Source organism: Podarcis bocagei (genome assembly GCF_964188305.1).
Source record: "Podarcis bocagei genome assembly, chromosome: 18".
In the NCBI taxonomy this organism is placed as follows: Eukaryota; Metazoa; Chordata; class Lepidosauria; order Squamata; family Lacertidae; genus Podarcis; species Podarcis bocagei.
This window is the reverse complement of record NC_138144.1, coordinates 7,622,214-7,642,654: the sequence shown is the minus strand read 5'-3', so window position 1 is coordinate 7,642,654 and position 20,441 is coordinate 7,622,214. Positions and strand designations below refer to the sequence as shown.

Sequence of the window (20,441 nt, the reverse complement as noted above, 5' to 3'; positions counted from 1 at the left end):
AGCAGCAATCCCCCTTGCTGTTCTGGCTTCTGGGATAGCTGTGTAGCCTGCATTCGCTCCATAAGACGCACACACATTTCCCCTTACTTTTTAGGAGGGGAAAAGTGAGTCTTATAGAGCAAAAAATACGGTAACTTCTCCTGATCTTGAATGGCTGAAAAGTTTCTTCAGGGTCCTGTGTTCCTCAACACTGCTCTAATTCTCAAGCTCCCTTCTGCCTCTGAGCTCCCCTTCACTCTTCCCAGACTTCTCCCTAGTCCTCACTGCCGTGCCATGCAAGGTTTTAATCCCAACCGTACTGACTACTTTCCCTGCCCTCACAGAGGCTGGACTGGGTAGAAACTCTCAAAGCTCTCTGAACCTTCTGAGCTATGGCGGCGGCTCAGCCAATCAGAGTTAGAGACTTCACAAGTGCAATACAGATTTATTGTTCATGGAAAATGGAATGTTTCCTCCGAAACAACTGAGTGGTGTCCCGCTAAGAACACGTTGCGGGGGGTGGGGATGGGAGGCAACAACATACACTTGATTTCACGTCATACGCAAGCTTTATGATAGGGCGCTGTGGTTTCGTTTCAGTTGGCAAAAGTTCAAGGCGAAGACCAGGAAACAAAATGCGATGCAGTTGCCGCGTCGTGGCGAAGAAGCAAAAAGTCCTCAATAGCGCCGGGTGAATCGAGGGTCGCTGGGGCGGCTTGTTCTATCTGGGCTGGCAAAACTGCTTGGCAGACTGGCTCCCTGTGCCACGGGAGCTGGGGCGGCACCCTGCACGAACCCTCCGCGCCTGAGGACAAAAAGCAGAAAGTTGACTTCCTGCTCAAGGGCTCACCCTGCACCCTCCTTAGTTAATTTTATTTCTTTATTAAATTTGTATACCGCCCAATACCTGCAGATCTCAGGTCGGTTCACAACATAAAATTCTAATGTATATAAAAAACACAGATTACATAATAGAAATAAAAACAACCCAAAAAACCCCCATTCCACTGTTTAAAGGGCAGTCTTTAAAATCATGGCCTCCAAGTTTCTTAATCCATACATTTTTCCTGACCAAGCATGCGTGCTAAGAGGCTCCTGGGTCATCGCCACCCACCCCAAAGTCTTTTGCATGTGCACACAAACCTATCTATTACCTAACAAAGAGAACAGCTGTCACTTAAAATATTTCAACCGCAATCCCAAGCCCCTTCAAACTTTCTCGGCAGAAGTAATGTGGGGTTTTTGCAGGGCGGGGAGCAGCAAAACCTTTTCAGGGAACTCTTACCCCGACATTCCTCCTCTGTTTATCACATGGCCAGGCACTGTCTGAGCAGGGGCACTCCTCTCACCAGCTAAGAAATGAAAAGAATGGGGCAGGGAGGCGGGAGGGAACAAGTCACTAAGGAATTATTGTATTGCTTAATTTTTTTAACAAATGCCTGCAGTCCCAACCACCCTTACCCTTACCCTGAATTCAGTAGGACTTACTTCTGGGTAGGCATGGTTAGGATTGCATTGCCATGTTTCATTTATTTGTGCCTTTCTATACCCCCAAGGCAGCATTTGTGGTTCTCGTGCATAGGTTACGCTATGAAACGGCGACAGGCCCAAGATCACTCTGTGTGCTTTATGGCTGAGGAAGGATTCAAACCCTAATCTTCCCTAGTCTAACCAGGATGATGCTCTGGTATTCAAGCTCTCTGCACACTGGATTTCCGGCTGACCTGCACACAGTCCAAGGTTTGGCTCATAAAGCCCTCTTATGGCACCTGTGGTCAATCGCCTTTCGCCTCCAAGAGAATGTAGGAAACTGCCCTATGTCGATTAATTTGTCCATTTAGCCTAGTGTGGCCTGACTCTGATGGCCAGCAGATGGCATGGGTCTCTCTCAGGAAGTCTTTCATCACCAGCTGTCTGACCTGTAATCCTGGGGCCTCTTTAAACTGGTTCTGTCAGGGCCGGAGGAGCTTGGGTTTCTCATTTCCTCTTTCTATCTCTTTGTTCTGGTGCAGTGTTCTGTTCTGATATAGTGCTAAGGTTTATATAAGCTGTAAGTTAAAGGGACGCGGGTGGCGCTGTGGGTTAAACCACAGAGCCTAGGACTTGCCGATCAGAAGGTCGGCAGTTCGAATCCCCGCGACGGGGTGAGTTCCCGTTACTCGGTCCCAGCTCCTGCCAACCTAGCAGTTCGAAAGCACGTCAAAGTGCAAGTAGATCAATAGGTACCGCTCTGGCGGGAAGGTAAACGGTGTTTCCGTGCGCTGCTCTGGTTCGCCAGAAGAGGCTTAGTCATGCTGGCCACATGACCCAGAAGCTGTATGCCGGCTCCCTCGGCCAATAAAGCGAGATGAGCGCCGCAACCCCAGAGTCGGTCACGACTGGACCTAATGGTCAGGGGTCCCTTTACCTTTACCTTTAAGTTAAATTTAAGATAAGTCTGCTGCAACTGAGTTTCTTATGGACTGTGCCAATCCTGAATGTATTGGATTTGTGACCACTATGCTCATTTGCCTTCAGTAGTAGTAAAACTCTGCTGGATGAAGTACAACTGCCTCTGGTCTATTTTTGGGGAACGCTGCAGTGTGTTTAAGTTTTTGCTCCACACACGTCACCACCTAACTCCAGCCCTAAACTCTTAGGAGCCATTAGCAGCATGCCTACAAATGGGGCTTGTTACAATTAACTTTTTTTCAATTACAGGCCTGAATCAGACATGCTGAGCCTCAGGAAGTGGGAAACCCACCAGGGAACCCTTCGCTCCCCTGACTGTGCCGCCCTTGCCTTTGGTTCTGAAATGCACCGCTGAACTGTACTTATTAGAAACAAAACATTTCGAAGGTAGAGAGGGGAGCGCCCTGCAAAGTTTGCTTTGCTTTTTTTTTTTTTTACCTTGCCACCTTTCATGCTCCCGGCCGATGATCCCTTCTTCCACACTGCCCTGCCAGGAACGGTCTGGGTGACCTTCAAGTTTGCGGCTGTGATCTCCCCAGTCGCGCCCATCTCTGGATGAGGGAGCCGCCCACCCCAAAGAGAGAAGAGTGCCGTTAGCAAGCATGGAAGGAAGCTAGTGGTGTTTCCTGGTAAATATGACTTGCCTTGACAGTGTACTTAGGTCACCTCTGGAGGGGAACCTCAAAGAGGAAGTCCAGCTCCCTTATGACAGAACATAAGAAGACCTCCATTGGTGATCTTAGGGTGTGGGCAAAGGCAAGCCTTAAGATTTAAAATGGTTTAGTGAAATCCAATTTTAACATCCAGAGGCAGTCTACCTCCGAGTAGCAGGCGCTGGGGATAAAACAAAAGGGGAGCCATTGTGCCTTCCTCCAATGACTTGTCAGCTCCCCAGAAGCATCTCCTGCTGGCTAGCAATACCACTCCTGTGCCCTTAGACCCCAGTTCTCTACCATCCAGACACTGCTTGGATTTTTCTGGCTTACTGAGGGCTAGAAAACCAAGGTTGCCTGTTCTATGCTGCCCAAGCACACGAGAATTCACACACCACCTCCCAGCACACTAGCAGCGTGTTCAAAATCCCCCAGGTGCCAAGCGCGTTTTACTACTATTGGGGGTGTCCAACTGCAGCCCCAAACTACGTGGAGATTTCTGGGCGACTGACAGCAGAATCAAGCCTGGCTGACTCACACACAGACCTCCATCATCGCATCAAGGAAAATTAAGTGAAGGGCTGAGTACAGATATATTTGACTGCGCTGCAGGCTTTCCACAGGCACACAAAACAGAACTCACAAAGCACTGTTTAGTCCACAGTTAATACCATTTCCATTGTGTGTGTTTCTCATTTTGGGACCAGTGAATTGTTGACACTGAGGTCCAGCGCCGAGGGCCTTCTGGCGGTTCCCTCGCTGCGTGAAGTGAGGTTACAGGGAACCAGGCAGAGGGCCTTCTCGGTAGTGGCACCTGCCCTGTGGAACGCCCTCCCAGCAGATGTCAAGGCAATAAACAATTATTTTACTTTTAAAAGACAACTGAAGGCAGCCCTCTTTAGGGAAGTTTATAATGTCTGACCCTGTATTGTTTTTAACATCCGGTTGAAAGCCGCTCAGTGTGGCTGGGGAAACCCAGCCAGATGGGCAGAGTATTAATATTACTATTATTACTATTATTAATATTACTACTACTACTACTACTACTACTACTACAGTGGTACCTTGGGTTAAGTACTTAATTCGTTCCTACTACTACTACTACTACAGTGGTACCTTGGGTTAAGTACTTAATTCGTTCCGTAGGTCCGTACTTAACCTGAAACTGTTCTTAACTTGAAGCACCACTTTAGCCAATGGGGCCTCCTGCTGCTGCTGCGCCGCCGGAGCACGATTTCTGTTCTCATCCTGAAGCAAAGTTCTTAACCTGAAGCACTATTTCTGGGTTAGCGGAGTGTGTAACCTGAAGCGTATGTAACCTGAAGCATATGTAACCCGAGGTACCACTGTATTAGAGCAAGCAGTGCAGTTGAGGCAACAGAATCGCAGAATTGTAGCACTGGAGGAAGGGACCCCCAGGGACCCCCAGTCCAATCCCCTGGCGAACAGACGTTCCGTTGTGGTGACTGCAACCTAGGTTTAAGGCGCCACCTGGCGCCTGGCTTCTATATCCGAGTTTCTAACACGGCACCGGCGTGTGACAGCTCTGCTTTACGGACACTCACCGGGATGGTGGAGGCAACCCTCGCCCTTTGCTGAGCCTCCTCTCCGACCCATAACTTCCCCAGCTGTCCCGCGAGTGGCGGTCAGGCCCTCCGTGCCGCTCGTCAGAGTAGTGCTGAAAAGGCAAGCCCACACAGTTGGAGTAAAGCACAAGGCATTAGCATCTGCAAAAAAATGGGGGCAGGTGGACAGCTCCAGCCTATAGGCTACCGGTGAACCATCCTTGCCCTAGCCTGGTCACCACAACGGCTCAGAGAGCGCACCACATGACTACAAGGACAGAGATGCACCAGCGGGGTTTTCTTGTACGTATTGGGAAGGCTGCAGTGGATATTCCTACAGCATACAGGAGCTTTCCCTATTGGCCTTTCAGCTTTAATCCTCCTTTCTCTGCCTTGCCCGCGATGGCTCTTCCGCAAACTCGAGATGACGCTTCAGCAATCAAGCAATGAAGAAGGACATGAAAGAGAGTCCGTGGTGCTGAAGCAGCCAATGAGAATTTTGTGGCTGGGATCCGGATAAAGGGATCTTAGACCCTGGCTCGCCCAAGGTGTGAGCAATAGTCAATCTGGCTTTGCTTCTCACGTGCAAATTGAGACAAATCATCTGCCACTCTTGTTTGGCCTGCTGCTCTTACGGCTTTTAATTATTGGTGCTTTTTCATATTGTGGCTGCAAACCAGCCAGAGCAATTTTTTTAGCTGGAAAATCAGAGATAAAAGGTATTTGAAATAAACGTTGTTCTTCAAGAACACATGAAGCCAGAGGTTCGCGCTCTCTCTGTTACAAACAGTTCACTCCATTGCCAAGAGAACAGACCATTATTCAGGTGTGGGCTGTTTTTGGTTCTTGTTTAAAAAGGCTTGCCTCTTCAGCAGTGGGAATCGCTGAAGAGACACAAGTAGAATGTTAGTGCCTGTCTCTTATGGATAGCAGGCTGGTGTTTTCAGTCTGATTTTCCAGGTATTTTGGGTGTGGTACAGCCAACAGAAGAAGAAGAAGAAGAAGAGTTTGGATTTGATATCCCGCCTTTCACTCCCTTTAAGGAGTCTCAAAGCGGCTAACATTCTCCTTTCCCTTCCTCCCCCACAACAAACACTCTGTGAGGTGAGTGGGGCTGAGAGACTTCAAAGAAGTGTGACTGGCCCAAGGCCACCCAGCAGCTGCATGTGGAGGAGCGGAGACGCGAACCCGGTTTCCCAGATTATGAGACTACCGCTCTTAACCACTACACCACACTGGCTCTCAACAGGAAGCGATCATGCCTGGAAAACATGGCTCGAGAACAGTTCTTCTTAATCTGTCCCTACGCAGGAAGACACGCAAAAGCTCTAACGTAGCAGCAGGTAGTCCCTTCGTTTTACTTGTAATCTGTTTCTCTTTCCAAGAATCCAAATCGCCTTTCTTGACCAGGATCCCCAAATCTCTGACAGCCGAGGCTGTCAACAAGAATGTGGAGTTACACTTCACACGAATTCCTAATGGGATTTATTCTCAGACTATGTCAGGATTATCTGCTTTCCAAGGATCCCACCCCGGAAACAAATTGACTGAAATGATCCCAACGATGCTCAAACATGTGAGAATTACACACACCCCTGTTGCATGGAGTGAGGCAGTGCCAGAGCAGGAATCATGCAGAGGTGCGACAGTTAGCTCCTCCTGTGGCTACCGTATTTTTCGCTCTATAAGACGCACCAGACCACAAGACGCACCTAGTTTTTGGAGGAGGAAAACAAGAAAAAAAATATTCTGAATCTCAGAAGCCAGAACAGCAAGAGGGATCGCTGCACAGTGAAAGCAGCAATCCTTCTTGCTGTTCTGGCTTCTGGGATAGCTGTGCAGCCTGCATTCGCTCCATAAGACGCACACACATTTCCCTTTACTTTTTAGGAGGGAAAAAGTGAGTCTTATAGAGCAAAAAATATGGTACGTGTCTCCCGCTTGCTGCAGCCTTTGCCTGAATTAAATTGCTTGCGGCACTGCCTCAGCCTACTACTCACAGCCTGGGAATTCCCAACCAATACCGTAAGACCATAAACCATTGTGCGAGCTTTTTGGACATCTAAGCATTTTTGACAACAATACTGCTTTGCATGGGCATACCTGTCCATCCCGATCTGGCACAGTTCTTGAACTCTCTCTCCTGGTCGGGAGGGAAGAGGAAATCCGTGTTAACGCACATAGGTGGGTAAGCTTTGGAAACAAGCAAGAGCCACTGGTTTGCATTCAGTTGCCCTGGTTCAATTCCCAAGGTGGGCCAGGAAACTCTGGAGAGCTGCTGGCAGTCAGTGCAGACAGTATTGAGCTGCATAGACCATGGTCTGACTCAATCAGGGACAGTTCCCTATATTCCTAAATTCTGCTGCTGTGCATCTTGTTAAAGGTAAAGGGACCCCTGACCATTAGGTCCAGTCGTGACTGACTCTGGGGTTGCGGCGCTCATCTCGCTTTACTGGCCAAGGGACCTGGCGTACAGCTTCCGGGTCATGTGGCCAGGAGGACTAAGCCGCTTCTGGCAAACCAGAGCAGCGCACGGAAATGCCGTTTACCTTCCCACCAGGGCGGTACCTACTTGCACTATGACGTGCTTTCGAACTGCTAGGTTGGCAGGAATGCATCTCATTACTTTGGGATTAATCAATAGGAAACTACGATAACCACCAGCATCTTTTCAACTTCTGACAGGTCATGGCCAGGAGAAACCAACTTGGCAGCTCTTAACTGGTCTGCTATCTGCCATGTGCATGGTGACTCAAGGTCGTTCCACACATTACAAAGCAAGAAACTGAACCGTTTTGGGTTCTGAGGTCAGTATACCAATACAGCACGCTTGTCTTCAAATGCCAAAACGTCACCTTTGCACTTTACGTTTTTGGGTGAACAGCTAAAACTGAGAAACAGCCAAAACCCAAAGTGGCATAGGAGCAGAGGAAGCCGCCTTTATCTAAGTCAGACACTTCATCCGCCTGGCTCAGTACTGCTTTCTCTGACTGGCAGCAGCTATCCAGGATTTCGAGCAGAGAGTGGTCTTTCCCATCACCTGCTGATGCTAGGGATCGGGCCTGGGACTCTAAAAAGATTCTAGTTCTGAATGAAGGGTTGGCTTAAAGAGGAAGACAGGAAAGGGCCTTAAACAGAGACAGATCTTTGGCCCACCTAGTTCAGCACTGTCTTCCCTGACTGGCACTGGCTCTCCAGGGTTTCAGACAAGGGGAGTTCCTGCTCTGTCAACTAAACTATGCTCACTTCCTTAAAGAGCTGCCTATGAGTGAGGAAGAAGAGCACGAAAAGTTCCCATTGCTCATTTGAACCACAATGAGCCGTGCAGTTATTCCCGTGGTCAGAGGCAGTAAACGCTTTTGAATACACAGGAAGCCACAGAAGAGGGCGCTCTTGCACCCGGGCCTTGCTTGTAGGCCCCCACAGGCTTCCCTCCCTGTGAGACGCGAGGGTACAGGGAATCAGGCAGAGGGCCTTCTCAGTGGTGGCGCCTGCTCCCACCAGATGTCAAGGAAATAAACCACTATCTGACTTTTAGAAGATGTCTGAAGGCAGCCCTGTTTAGGGAAGTTTTTAATGTTTGATTGTGTTTTCAATATTCTGTTGGGAGCCGCCCAGAGTGGCTGGGGAAATATTATTATTATTATTATTATTATTATTATTATTATTATTATTATTATTATTATTACATAGGCATCTGGTCAGCCACAATGAGAACAGGGAGCTGGTCTGGATGAACCACCAGCCTGACCTGGCAGGCCCTGCGTGGCCTTGGGTTTCTGACAATGCAAGACACAGGAAGGAAGACTTTGCTACCTGTCCACCGAGTGGTCCTGGTACCGGCTGCGGTCTCTGTGGTCAAAGCCATGGAAGCGATCTGGTCGACTGAAGTCAGAGTGGTACCCATCATCCAGGGCCACCCGCTTTGCCTCAGGCCAATACGAGTCGTCCCGCCTGCAAGGGAAACAGATTTAGCAACTCCTTGGCTGCGTCACCCCATCCAGAGAAGCTGGCCTGCTGATGGTCATTACCCTTCCAGCACCAGGAAGAGACCTTCTGCTTCTCCCATAGTTCTTGAAATGGCAGCTCTGGGTTGTTGTTAAAGCTGCTTTTACTGGCACTCTTTTTTTCATTTGTATTTTCTAAAATTAAACTTTTTTTAAAAAAAAAAAACTCAGCAATCCTGCAAACCTGAAATTAAAGGGTGGCGTAGAATTTAAGAATATTTAGATTTTTTTAAAAAAAAATCCATATGAACAAGAACCATATTAAGAGACACGAAGAGGCAGAAAACAAGAAAAGTGAATAAAAAAATATTATCATCACACTGTTGCTAATACAACATGTGGATGAATTGCATCCTGCACCTTATCATTCCAAAACTGGATAAAAAAAATACCCTGCTTTTCCAGAAATAATCCATCACAAAGATATCTCTGCTAACATAAATAAGATTTTTTACTTTTTAAAGTAAAAATCCACTAAAATCCAATTCCTGAAGTGCTTTTTAATCTCCTCCTCCTAAAAAAGAGGATGGGTGCATAGGTGTCTGTAAGCAACTGGGCACATCTCCAGCACAAACTGATAATGGTTTTATACTAGCAATGGCTTTCCCAGGACTTTTCTTTCTGCTGCCAATCTCTCCGGGAGGAACGTGGCAGGGGTCAGGTACGATAAAAAATCAGCCTGGCAAAGAGTTCTCTGAGCTGTACTTGGACCAGCCGTGTGGCTTGGCTTCAGTCTTACGTCTTTATTTTTATTTCTTCTTAAATATAATTTATATTAAATTTATATTAAATTTTCTGTTTTACAATTTAGAATATTCATTTGGGCATCCTTAAAATATCAATGACTTCCCTTCTTATCTTTTCATGGTTCACTTTGCATAGCATATTTTATATAAACTAAACCATTCAGTATTCCATTGTTACTTCCATCGAAACTTATTTACACTGTTGAATTTATCTTAATGCTGCCCACGTTTTCAAGTGTACACAATTATTCCCCATATACAGTGGTACCTCGCAAGACGAACGCCTCGCAAGACGGAAAACCCGCTAGACGAAAGGGTTTTCCGTTTTGGAGGCGCTTCACAAGACGAATTTCCCTATGGCCTTGCTTCGCAAGACGACAGCCCACAGGGAAATATCCGGGACAGCGGGGAAGCGCAGCGCGTCTTCCCCACTGTCCTCGGACCTCCTCCGAAGCCGGGCGGTGGGGCGGGAACGCCTCCTCCCGCCGCTGGGCTTCAGAACGATGCTCCGAAGCCGGGCGGCGGGGCGGGAACACCTGCCCCCGCCGCTGGGCTTCGGAACGATGCTCCGAAGCCGGGCGGCGGGGAGGGAACACCTGCCCCCGCCGCTGGGCTTCGGAACGATGCTCCGAAGCCGGGCGGCGGGGAGGGAACACCTTCTGAAGGCGGGCAGGGGGCGAAAGTCTTTGTTCCCCCCTGCCTGCCTTCCCGGGAGAGCGGAGAAACACAGGGCGTTTCTCCGCTATCCCGGAGGGCTTTTGAAGGCAGGCGGGGGGGAGCAAAGACTTTTGCCCCCCGCCAGCCTTCAGAAGAGGTCCTGGACCTCTTCTGAAGGCGAGCGGGGGGCGAAGGTCTTTGCTCCCCCCTGCCTGCCTGTCCCGGAGGGCTTTTAAATCGCCCCGGACAGCGGAGAAGTCCTCCGCTGTCCCGGGGCGATTTTAAAATGCCGCCCGCCAGCATTTTAAGATCGCCCGGACAGGGGAGAAGTCCTCCGCTGTCCCGGGGTTTTTTAAAATGCTGGGGGTGGGAAGAAAAGCCCTTGTCCCCCCCCCCCCAGCCTTCAGAAGAGGTCGGGGGACAGACTGTCCCCAGACCTGGTCTGAAGGTGGTTTCCCTAGGAACGCATTAATTGATTTTCAATGCATTCCTATGGGAAACCGTGCATCACAAGACGAAAAACTCGCAAGACGAAGAGACTTGCGGAACGAATTAATTTCGTCTTGCGAGGCACCACTGTATTCAATAAGCATTTTCCAATCTTCTTTAAACAAATGTTCTTCTTGTTCTCTTACTCTGTAAGTTAGGTCTGCCAGCTGCGCATATTCCAACTGTTTAAGATGTTTTGTTGGCCAAAAATGGAAAACGAGTGATGCAAATTCCCTCAAATTAAGTTGCCGTTCTTCTTTAGTTGGGACCTTGCTCGTTTACCATTTTGGGGCTAACAGAACATGGGCCACAGTTGTTGCATACATAAATAACCTTTTTTGACACCTGGGCATTTCCGTCTGAATTATCCCCAACGAAAAGGACTCTGGGTGTTTGTTGGTTTTCCCCCCAATACCCTTTTACCGGTCCACCACATTTGAAGGAACGTTCCCTTAGTCTCATTGCATCTCCAGTACTTACCTGATTCAGTCTTATACATCTTAGCAAGTCTGCTTGGAGTTAAGCCTTACGTCTTTATTTATTGGGTCATTGATTTCTATTCTGGCTCCGTACCTGCGGGGCTTCCCAACCACAAGCAGCCCCCCTCCCTGCCCCCCATATGACCAGGAGGGGACCCCAACCCTCAATTTAAGGGGATGACTCAAATGATTGACATGTTTTGCCACATTTGGGTAAAAAGCAGGGTATTTGTGATTTGCTGCAGGGAAGCGGCCTTTAGCACGAGCTCTACAGTTCCCCCAAGCGCAGCTCAGCCGCCTCACCTCCCATCCGTGTCGTACGGCCGCCTCAAAGTCGAGCGGCGCTCCTGCTCGTAGCGCAGCTGCTCATGCTGCCGGCGCAGCTCCTCCCTCTCGCGCTGGATGCGCTCCTGCTCCCGCCTCCTCTCGTGCTCGATGTGCATCCGCTCCCGCTCCAGCCTCTCTCGCTCCATCCGCTCCCGCTCCAGACGCTGCCGCTGGAACTGCAGCCGCTCCCGCTCCCACTGCAGCTTCTGCCTCTCATCCCGCTCCCGGACGGCCTGGATGTGCTGCTCCCGCTCCCGGCGCTCCCGCTCCCTGTTCGGTATTTAAAATACAGGTTGCACTCAAGCAGAAACATGAATTGTACGGTCATACCTCCGCGCTGTGGGTTAAACCGCAGAGCCTAGGATTTGCCGAAAAGAAGGTCGGCGGTTCGAATCCCCGCGATGGGGTGAGCTCCCGTTGCTCGGTCCCTGCTCCTGCCAACCTAGCAGTTTGAAAGCACGTCAAAGTGCAAGTAGATAAATAGGTACCACTCCGGCAGGAAGGTAAACGGCATTTCCATGCATTGTTCTGGTTTGCCAGAAGTGGCTTAGTCCTGCTGGTTACATGACCCGGAGCTGTACGCCGGCTCCCTCGGCCAATAAAGCGAGATGAGCGCCGCAACCCCAGAGTCGGCCACGACTGGACCTAATGGTCAGGGGTCCCTTTACCTCCGCTTACGTATCCCTCTGGATACGTAAACTTTGGGATGCGAATGCAGCAAACCCGGAAGTATTTTTCTGGGTGTCGCCGCGCATGCATACGTAGAAGCGCTCTACGCGCCATGCGCATAAGCGCTAAATTGTGCAGCGCTCATGCACAGAAGCGGTCCTCCGGTTGCAAATTCCTCGGGATGCAGCCGGACCTCCTGAACGGATTCTGTTAGCAACCGGAGGTAACGCTGAACACCCAAGAATCATACGCAAAGTTAAAGACCTGGACCTCTACAATGAATAAATCATACGTTAAAAAAACCAGAATCTTCGATCTCAAGGGAGGCCGCATGGCTTTAGGCAAGCTGCGCAGCAGTCTTTACTGAGAATTAATTAAGTTGTTGTTGTTAATTATTTAATTATATACCGCCCTATACCCGGGGGTCTCAGAGTGATTCACAGAATTAAATCAAGATATAAAACCACAAAATGCATAATAAAAATAAAAACAACCCCCCAATAGCCTCCCCCCACAAAAAACACACACATTTTAAAAAGGCATAGGGTGTAAATCAGCTCAACCTGGTTAAAAAGGAACATTTTTGCCTGGTGCCTAAAGTGTACAATGAAGGCACCAAGTGAACTTCCCTGGGGAGAGCATTCCACAGACGGGGAGCCACTGCAGAGAAGGCCCCGTTCTCGTGTTGCCACCCTCTAGACCTTAGCTGCATTATATGCTGCAGACCTGCCCAAACGAGACAAGGTATTTAATCTTACCCATATTCTTAGGGTAGCAACCACTACTATGCACTTCTCCAAATATTTATGCCCAAGTGTTTCCTACAATTTATAGAACAGCATATAATGTATGGTGTCCTCTCAACAATACTGCATAGGCCCGAAGCCGCCCCCCCCCCCCAGCTTTTTTAAGGTTAAAAAGTGCCTGTATAGGGTAAACCCCCAGGGATCCTTGCACAGGCGGACCGGTTTCCCCAGCAAGAGGATCAGTAAGGGCAGTGTGCCAGGCTGCTACTGAACTCTGCATCCCCAGCCCCAGCAGCAGGAAGTCACCTGAGTGCGCTGGCTGTGTCCTAGGGCAGGGAGGCTGCATAGATCGCTAGGTTGTCATCTCGCTTTATTGACCAAGGGAGCCTGCGTACAGCTTCCAGGTCATGTGGCCAGCATGACTAAGCTGCTTCTGGCGAACCAGAGCAGCGCACGGAAACGCCATTTACCTTCCCACTGGAGCGGTACCTATTTATCTACTTGCACTATGACTTGCTTTCAAACTGCTAGGTTGGCAGGAGTGCATCTTGTTACTTTGGGATTAATCAATAGGAAATTACAATAACCACCGGCATCTTCTCAACTTCTGACAGGTCATGGCCAGGAGAGACCAACTTGGCAGCTCTTAACTGGTCTGCTATCTGCCATGTGCATGGTGACTCAAGGTCACATTACAAAGCAAGAAACTGAACCGTTTTGGGTTCTGAGGTCAGTATACCAGTACACCACGCTTGTCTTCAAATGCCAAAACGTCACCTTTGCACTCAAGAATCATACGCAAAGTTAAAGACCTGGACCTCTACAATGAATAAATCATATGTTTAAAAAAACAGAATCTACTGAACTCTGCATCCCCAGCCCCAGCAGCAGGAAGTCACCTGAGCGTGCTGGCTGTGTCCTAGGGCAGGGAAGCTGCGTAGATCGCCAGGTTGTTTGCAGTAGATTAGGAAGGGCTTTAGACTCCCAATAGTTTAAGCCAGGCTTCCTCAAACTCGGCCCTCCAGATGTTTTTTTGGCCTACAACTCCCATGATCCCTAGCTAGCAGGACCAGTGGTCGGGGATGATGGGAATTGTAGTCTCATAATGTCTGGAAGGCCGAGTTTGAGGAAGCCTGGTTTAAGCAATAGAAAGTCCCTCGCACGTGCAAAGCCTGAGTACTGATTGGCTGCCCCTGGGCAGATCTTTGAACAGTTCTGTCGGCTAGTGATGAAAAGCTCAGGCTTAAAATGCTCAGCCTGTGGGGTTGTGCTTTCCACTCCATCCCAGCACATAGGTCATGGGGTGCACTGAGTAATACAGATATCTCTCTTTAAAGCCAACATTTTGCAACTGGCTATACAAACACACACAGAGCTACTATTCTGTTCCTGGGCTAGGGGTTGTCGAAAAAGCATTAAGTAGGTTCTGAAACAGTCCCATTCCTGTTTCAAGGCACTGTTCCAGCGGCTGGGTGGGAAGACTCAAAAGGTTTGGCTGCCCCCCCTTCCCTGTACTGGTTGAGCCGGTTGCCCACCAAAAAAGGCTACTGGCACACTGGAGATTTGCGGCAGACCCTTCGGCATATGAGCTGCCGCAGTGAGGATTCCTCGAATGTGGAAATCAGGAAAAGTCCTTGCCCCTGAAGAAGCAAAAGCGGAAACCCAGGATCCTCCACACGTCTAGAAACTCTGGCAGAGAACTTGCAAGACCGATTGAGAAAAAATAAAATGTAGGGAGCAGGGAAGGGAAGTGACAGAGACCTATAGAGAAGTGAATATATGAGCGCTGGGGTGGGGGGAGGGAGGAGAAATGTAATAATTACATGTCAGAAAAGACAAAAAGGTACTCGGGCAACGTTTAATCAGCGGAACGGGAAAGGATGAAAGAGTTTCACCAGCCAGCCTATGAGCACCCGTCTAAGAGGAAAAATGTGTCAGGCTCTTACATAATAAAGAGTCCTTTAAAATATCCACTTGGAACAATGGGAGCGGCAGGGGGGAAATATGCAGGAGGCTTCACTCAGAAGCTGAACAATCCCCATTAAACTGAAGCAGATAGCACAGATGCCGAGGCAAGTGACAACTGCATAATAGATAATGTCAACGGAGCACAAAGTCATCACTGGATAATGATCTCTGGCTGCTGCGCCAAGGCAGAAATATTTCAAAGCCGGGGGGGGGGGCACAGAGAGAGAAAGAGAAAGAAAACGAATCCTCTGGAGTGCTCGTGCCATGCATGGAAACAAGGGTGAAACAAATGAGAGTCAGCCCGTATTGGAGTTCCACTCCATTAGTGTAGAAAGCCTATCAGTTCCTTTCTTCCTCCAGCCGCAGACTTGAACCTAGCATAAACACACAGCTATCAAGCGATAGCTGCCTTTAGCACTGCCTTATTTTAAAAAGGACAGCAGTACCTTCTTAGCACCGGCAACCAAGTGGGCAGCCCTTAAGCTGCACAGGAGATCCAGAAGCAGTTTTGGGGCTCCCTCCAGTGGTTCTGCTGAAAGTCACCCTGTGGTAAACGCTTGCCCCAGAGTTTTACTCCTAATAGGAGAGGGGGAGTTTTAAGTGGCAGAGTAAGCCCACGCATAAATATTCTCTCTCTCTCTCTCTCTCTCTCTCTCTCTCTCTCTCTCTCTGCCACTGCCTAACCACAAAGCCCTGACAGCTAGGGTGGCCCCTGTGAACTGCTCTCAGGAATGCAACCGAACAAGTTCAACCCAGGGAAATGAACGAACTTAAGTTAGCTACGCCCATTACATATCACTGGGTCTGCCCTAAGCGGGGTTAACGGAATAGATTACTTCAATGCGTTATATGCAGGGCTGCCTCTGAAGGTTTGAAAACTTTGGCTAGTGCAGAATTCACTGGCCAAGTCGCTCGCCGGAGCAAGGCAGTTTGAGCAAATTACACCGATCCTGGTCCAACTGCACTGGCTACCGGTTAATTTCTGGGCCCAATTCAAAGTGTTGGTTTTGACCTATAAAGCCTTAAACTGCTCAGGACTGCAATACCTCAAGGACCACCTCTTTTCATATGAACCTACCCAGACCCTGAGATCTTCTGAGGCTCTCTTTTGTTTACCTCCTCCTTGAGAGGTCCGGAAGGTGGCGACACGAGAACGGGGCCTTCTCTGCAGTGGCTCCCAGTCTGTGGAATGCTCTCCTCAGGGAAGTTCGCTTGTTCATTATACACCTTTAGGCGCCAGGCAAAAACGTTCCTTTTTAACCAGGCCTTTGGTTGATCTGAGTGACATCCTATGCCCTTCTAAAATGTGGCTCTTTTGGTGGGGCGTGTTATTGGGCTATTGTCTTTTATTTTGATTTTATATATTGTGATATTTTCTGTGAACCACACTGAGACCTGCAGGTAGAGGGCGGTATATAAAATCAATAAATAATTCATCATCATCATTATTATTATTATTATACCCTATGAAAGGTATGTCACCATTCCAAGGCTCACCACCCAGAAGACTTTGCTGGTGGACAGCATATAAATAAAATGTCTGGATATGCAAGCACACCTGCGCTTAAAACAGATGATGACGAGAGGTCCCTGTTTTAAGGCTGGAGATGGTTGGAAATGCCTGCTGGTGTTTATCTCAGAAGCAGGGACACCCTTTTCAGGCTGAAAGCTACATTCCCTCTTGGGCAAGCTTCTGGGAGGCCACAGGCTGGTGTTGTGGGTGTTCGCCTGGGCGCCAGAAGTGGGTGTGGCAACAGCTAGGACTCTGTGCAGTGGGATACATTCCACCCACCCACAAAACCCAGACGTTTCCCCGCCACCAGCACCTCAACACCTCTCCATCCCGGCAAGAAAGAGGAATCACAATTTGAGGACACATTTCAGTCAGCTAAAAGCACTCAGGGGTGGCGCAGGGTGCAGCCAATGAAAAGAGAAGGAGGGTGAACTGAAGAAAGGAGGGTCGCCTTAGGTCCACGGGTCAGAAATTGTGTCGATGCCAATCACCTGTCATTCTGCGGAGGGCAGAATTCCGCAGGCGAGGCGAGGGGAATCCCAACCTACCTTCGCCGCTCGGTCTCTCGGATTTCTCTCTCCCGTTGCCTCTGCCGCTCTCGTTCACGCTGCTCTTTGATTTTGTCAAAAGACAGAATGTCCTGTTTCTCTTTGCTCTCTGACTTGCGGTCGTGGCTTTTTGTGCTCTGGAGTCGGGAAGTGGGGTGAAAGGCAAGGATTAGAAAGATTGACACAAAAGAACGGGGAGATGTCCATTTTCCTGCCAAGAGGACAAGGAGAGAGATTACCACCACCACCCCAATCGTCTTTGCCTCCCAACACAGCGCTGGTGTAATCTTGTTAGGAAGGGGCACTCCTGGACAGATCACATCTGAGAACGTAAGCCCAGCCCTACTGGATAGCACACCAGAGAAGTCCATCTAGCCCTGTGAAAAACAGGGGTGCTCAAGTAAGTTGAGGAGCTTTAGAACACAGGCCAGGAACTGTTTTTTAGGTCAAGGACCACATTCCCTTGGGGCAACGTGCCAGGGCTGTACACTGGCAGGAGGGCAGCAGCACAGCCAAAAGTGGGAAGACAGACTCTTTTATTTCTGGCACCCCCCCTTTCCTCTTTCTGGCACCCGTGTGAAATTGGGCTGAGGGCCACAGGCTGCACACACTCCTGCTTTAGAAGCAGAATGATGCCTCCTGGAACTTTTAAATCTCTGGGTCCTCCTCTCGCTGCCCACACAGGCTGAGTTGAAACCGTTCCAACTCCCGTGACACTATTCCATTACACAAAGGGCGACAGGACTTCTCTGCACATCCAGGGACTGCTGGGTGTGACGATTTATTAGAACTACAAAAGAGAAGGGTGTGGCCCCCTCCCCTGCCCTTCCTTTCTTTGCACCGTCTAGTTTTAAGACACCAAAGCAATGGCTTACTCTCTCTTTTGATGTGGTTGTGGTTTTCACACTAATCACCGGCTCTCCTTTGGACTTGTCCATGACCACCGTCCGCTCTGCTCCTCGGCTTTCTGCAAGGCAACAATGGGTTTAGGCACTTCAGATCTCTGGAACGAGTGCAAAAATCAGACTAGTCATCACTCTTTATTGGCAGGCAACTCCCCATTTACAAAGGAGTTGCGTTCTAAGGCAGCGTGAACGTCAGGACATGTGTAAGCCCCGTTCCACCCCCTTCTGGTACTGAAAACGGCACACGCCAAGAGTCGCGCATGTAACAATCATGCAGAAATGCGGAATACTGACCACATTGGCTGGGACTGATGGGAGTGGGCGTTCAGCAATATGGGAAGGAACACAGAAAGCTGCCTTATACTGAGTCAGACTATTGAGCCATCTAGCTCAATATTGCCTACACTGACTGCCAGCAGCTCTCTGGGGTTTCAGGCAAGGGGAGGAGGGGAGTGTCTTTCAAAGCATTACTTATCAGGGAACTGAAGCTGAGAAGTTCTTTAAGCAAAGCAGATTGCTCTGCCACTCAGCTGTAGCCCTTCGCCTAGCACACAGGCAAACTAGGGGCCGGATCCGGCCCAATCGACTTCTAAATCCAGGCTGCGGACAGTCCGGGAATCAGCATGCTTTTACATGAGTAGAATGTGTGCTTTTATTTAAAATGCATCTCTGGGTTATTTGTGGGGCATAGGAATTCATTCATATTTTCTTCTTCTTCTTCAAAATATAGTCCGGCCCCCCACAAGGTCTGAGGGACAGTGGACTGGCCCCCTGCTGAAAAGGTTTGCTGACCCCTGACACAGAGGGCCACTGGTCCCTATCCCTTGCTTTAACTATCTGACACTTAACAAGACAGAAGTCCACCGATGCTACTGTTTGCCGAAGAATGGGGCTGGGGGGGGGGTGGAGAAAAATTCAAACAAGGTAAAATTAGAGGCTAAGAGATGCCTTCTTGTTCGTATCCTTGATACATCAGACAGGTTTATTTGTGTCTAGTGAGGAAGCCATCACAAAAGCAAATTGAACAAAGGGAACGACATATCCATATGAAACAGGATACATCACAGAGGCTGGAGACAAAAGGAATTGCTCCGAATAGGTCAAAACCTACTTCCAAGGTACCCCTCTGAGACGCACAAATGAACACAAGCCTAGCATTTTCCAAAGCAAAGGTGCATTTCCCCCTCTGAATGAAAACTGAAGGCATGTTTCAATGCTGTTCTTGAAGTTTGCCTTCATCAAATGAGTCTATGCTCTGTATATTTATCTGAGTCACTGTTCTGTCCAGAGTAACCCATCGTGTGGAGGAACAAAAGGCAGCCTGCTCCGGAGGCAGGTCGTTCTGCTGCACCAGGAGCAAATGAACGACCCCATCACACCAAGTGCAGTCACATGGGCTATCACCACCCACTACCCCAACTTAGGCCAAATGGACGCAGGCAAGATCAGAGTTGCAGATCATGCAGAGAAGCAGCAGGCAGCCTCGTCTGGGGGGTTTTTTGGGCTCGAGGGAGCTTTTCGGTTCTTTAATTTATTCCTCACTGCGCACAGCAATTTGGGAATGACTGGTTTTAAGCAAGCCTCTTCCGAGAGCATTTGTTCAGCTGCCAGGATTGAGCCTCCTACAAGAGCTTCCCCTTGACAAAAAGGTTCAGACTGCCTACACAATCTCACCCACGCCTTTCCTAAGGGTAGCGTGATATTATTCAGAGGCCTTCTATATCGGATACAAATGTCCAACCCACTCACACGCCCCTCACATGCATGAATCAAGCTCTCAGCAGGGCCATAAATCACACTAAAAAAAGCCACCCACCCCCCACAGCTTTTGTTACCTGATTTAATCGATCGCGAACGGTCAGAGGATCCCTTTTTTTGCTCCTCCGTTTCGACCCCCTCTTTCCCGTCTCCCACCTCTTTCTCTTCTGACTTTTTGGGGTCATCCTTTTTCTCCAGTTTTTCTTCTTTCTTAAGGCTAGGAGACCTACAAGTAGATTATAGCACACACAAAAAAACTTAAAATACACACACACACACCTTTGCCGTAAAGCTACGGGATTCTAAAGGCGCAGCTAAGATGTCCTTGCAGATCTGAACATCCCATCAATGTTAACAAATAAAGTGGTCAGCAAAAAGCTTTTAAGAGGGAAAAAAAGAACTGAGCACCTTTAAAATAAAAATTGAAACGCTTCCTTTATTTGCTAGTTTAATTGTATTTTCTGTTTCCTTTCCTTTTTCATTTTATTTATAAGCAGACCTAGAAACTGATTCTGAAAGGCAGCAGAGAATTTCCTTCATAAGAAGTCACAGCTACAGAAGCCAGTTTGAGGATGCTAGCGCAATGAGATTCCCATTCTTGACCATTGATTGCACACATCCACAACCCTGGGCTGGAAAAGGAGGAGGCAACGCGCTTCTCTGTGTGCACAAAACACAGCTGCATCGACCAAGGGACCTGACCTCTTTTCCTTCAACTCCTCCCAGAACAGCTCCACTGCCCCCAAACCTGGAGGGCAGCAGAGAACACACACACACACAGAGACTGTCCACATTTCTGGCTTAAGAGTGGCAGTAACCTTCATTCTCTCGGAGTTGAGCCTGGCCCAATGCTTCCAGCAGTAGCAGCCAGATCTTGGCTTGTTCAAGCAAGTTTGCAGTCCAGAGGTGGAGAACCTCTGGATCACAAACCAATCATGGCAATTTCCCCAAAGCCACGCCCGCCCACCCAGTGACATCACT

The 20,441-nt window shown here is 48.9% G+C and overlaps 1 protein-coding gene across 3 annotated transcripts in view; it reads right to left on the bottom strand.

The window, feature by feature from the left end:
- Positions 1-404: 404 nt before the first annotated feature.
- LOC308577455 (scaffold attachment factor B2-like) overlaps positions 405-20,441 on the bottom strand; it is a 37,307-nt gene continuing 17,270 nt past the window's right edge. For all 3 annotated transcript variants that reach the window (XM_081177647.1, XM_081177648.1, XM_081177649.1), the window contains 10 exons: positions 19,538-19,686; positions 17,673-17,764; positions 16,798-16,934; positions 11,330-11,623; positions 8,465-8,602; positions 6,752-6,791; positions 4,649-4,761; positions 2,869-2,981; positions 1,265-1,331; positions 405-784 (listed from right to left, as the gene is read on the bottom strand). In XM_081177647.1, coding sequence (XP_081033773.1) covers positions 658-784; positions 1,265-1,331; positions 2,869-2,981; positions 4,649-4,761; positions 6,752-6,791; positions 8,465-8,602; positions 11,330-11,623; positions 16,798-16,934; positions 17,673-17,764; positions 19,538-19,686 — 1,270 coding nt within the window. In that variant the 3' untranslated portion in view covers positions 405-657. The remainder of the gene's footprint in view (positions 785-1,264; positions 1,332-2,868; positions 2,982-4,648; positions 4,762-6,751; positions 6,792-8,464; positions 8,603-11,329; positions 11,624-16,797; positions 16,935-17,672; positions 17,765-19,537; positions 19,687-20,441) is intronic.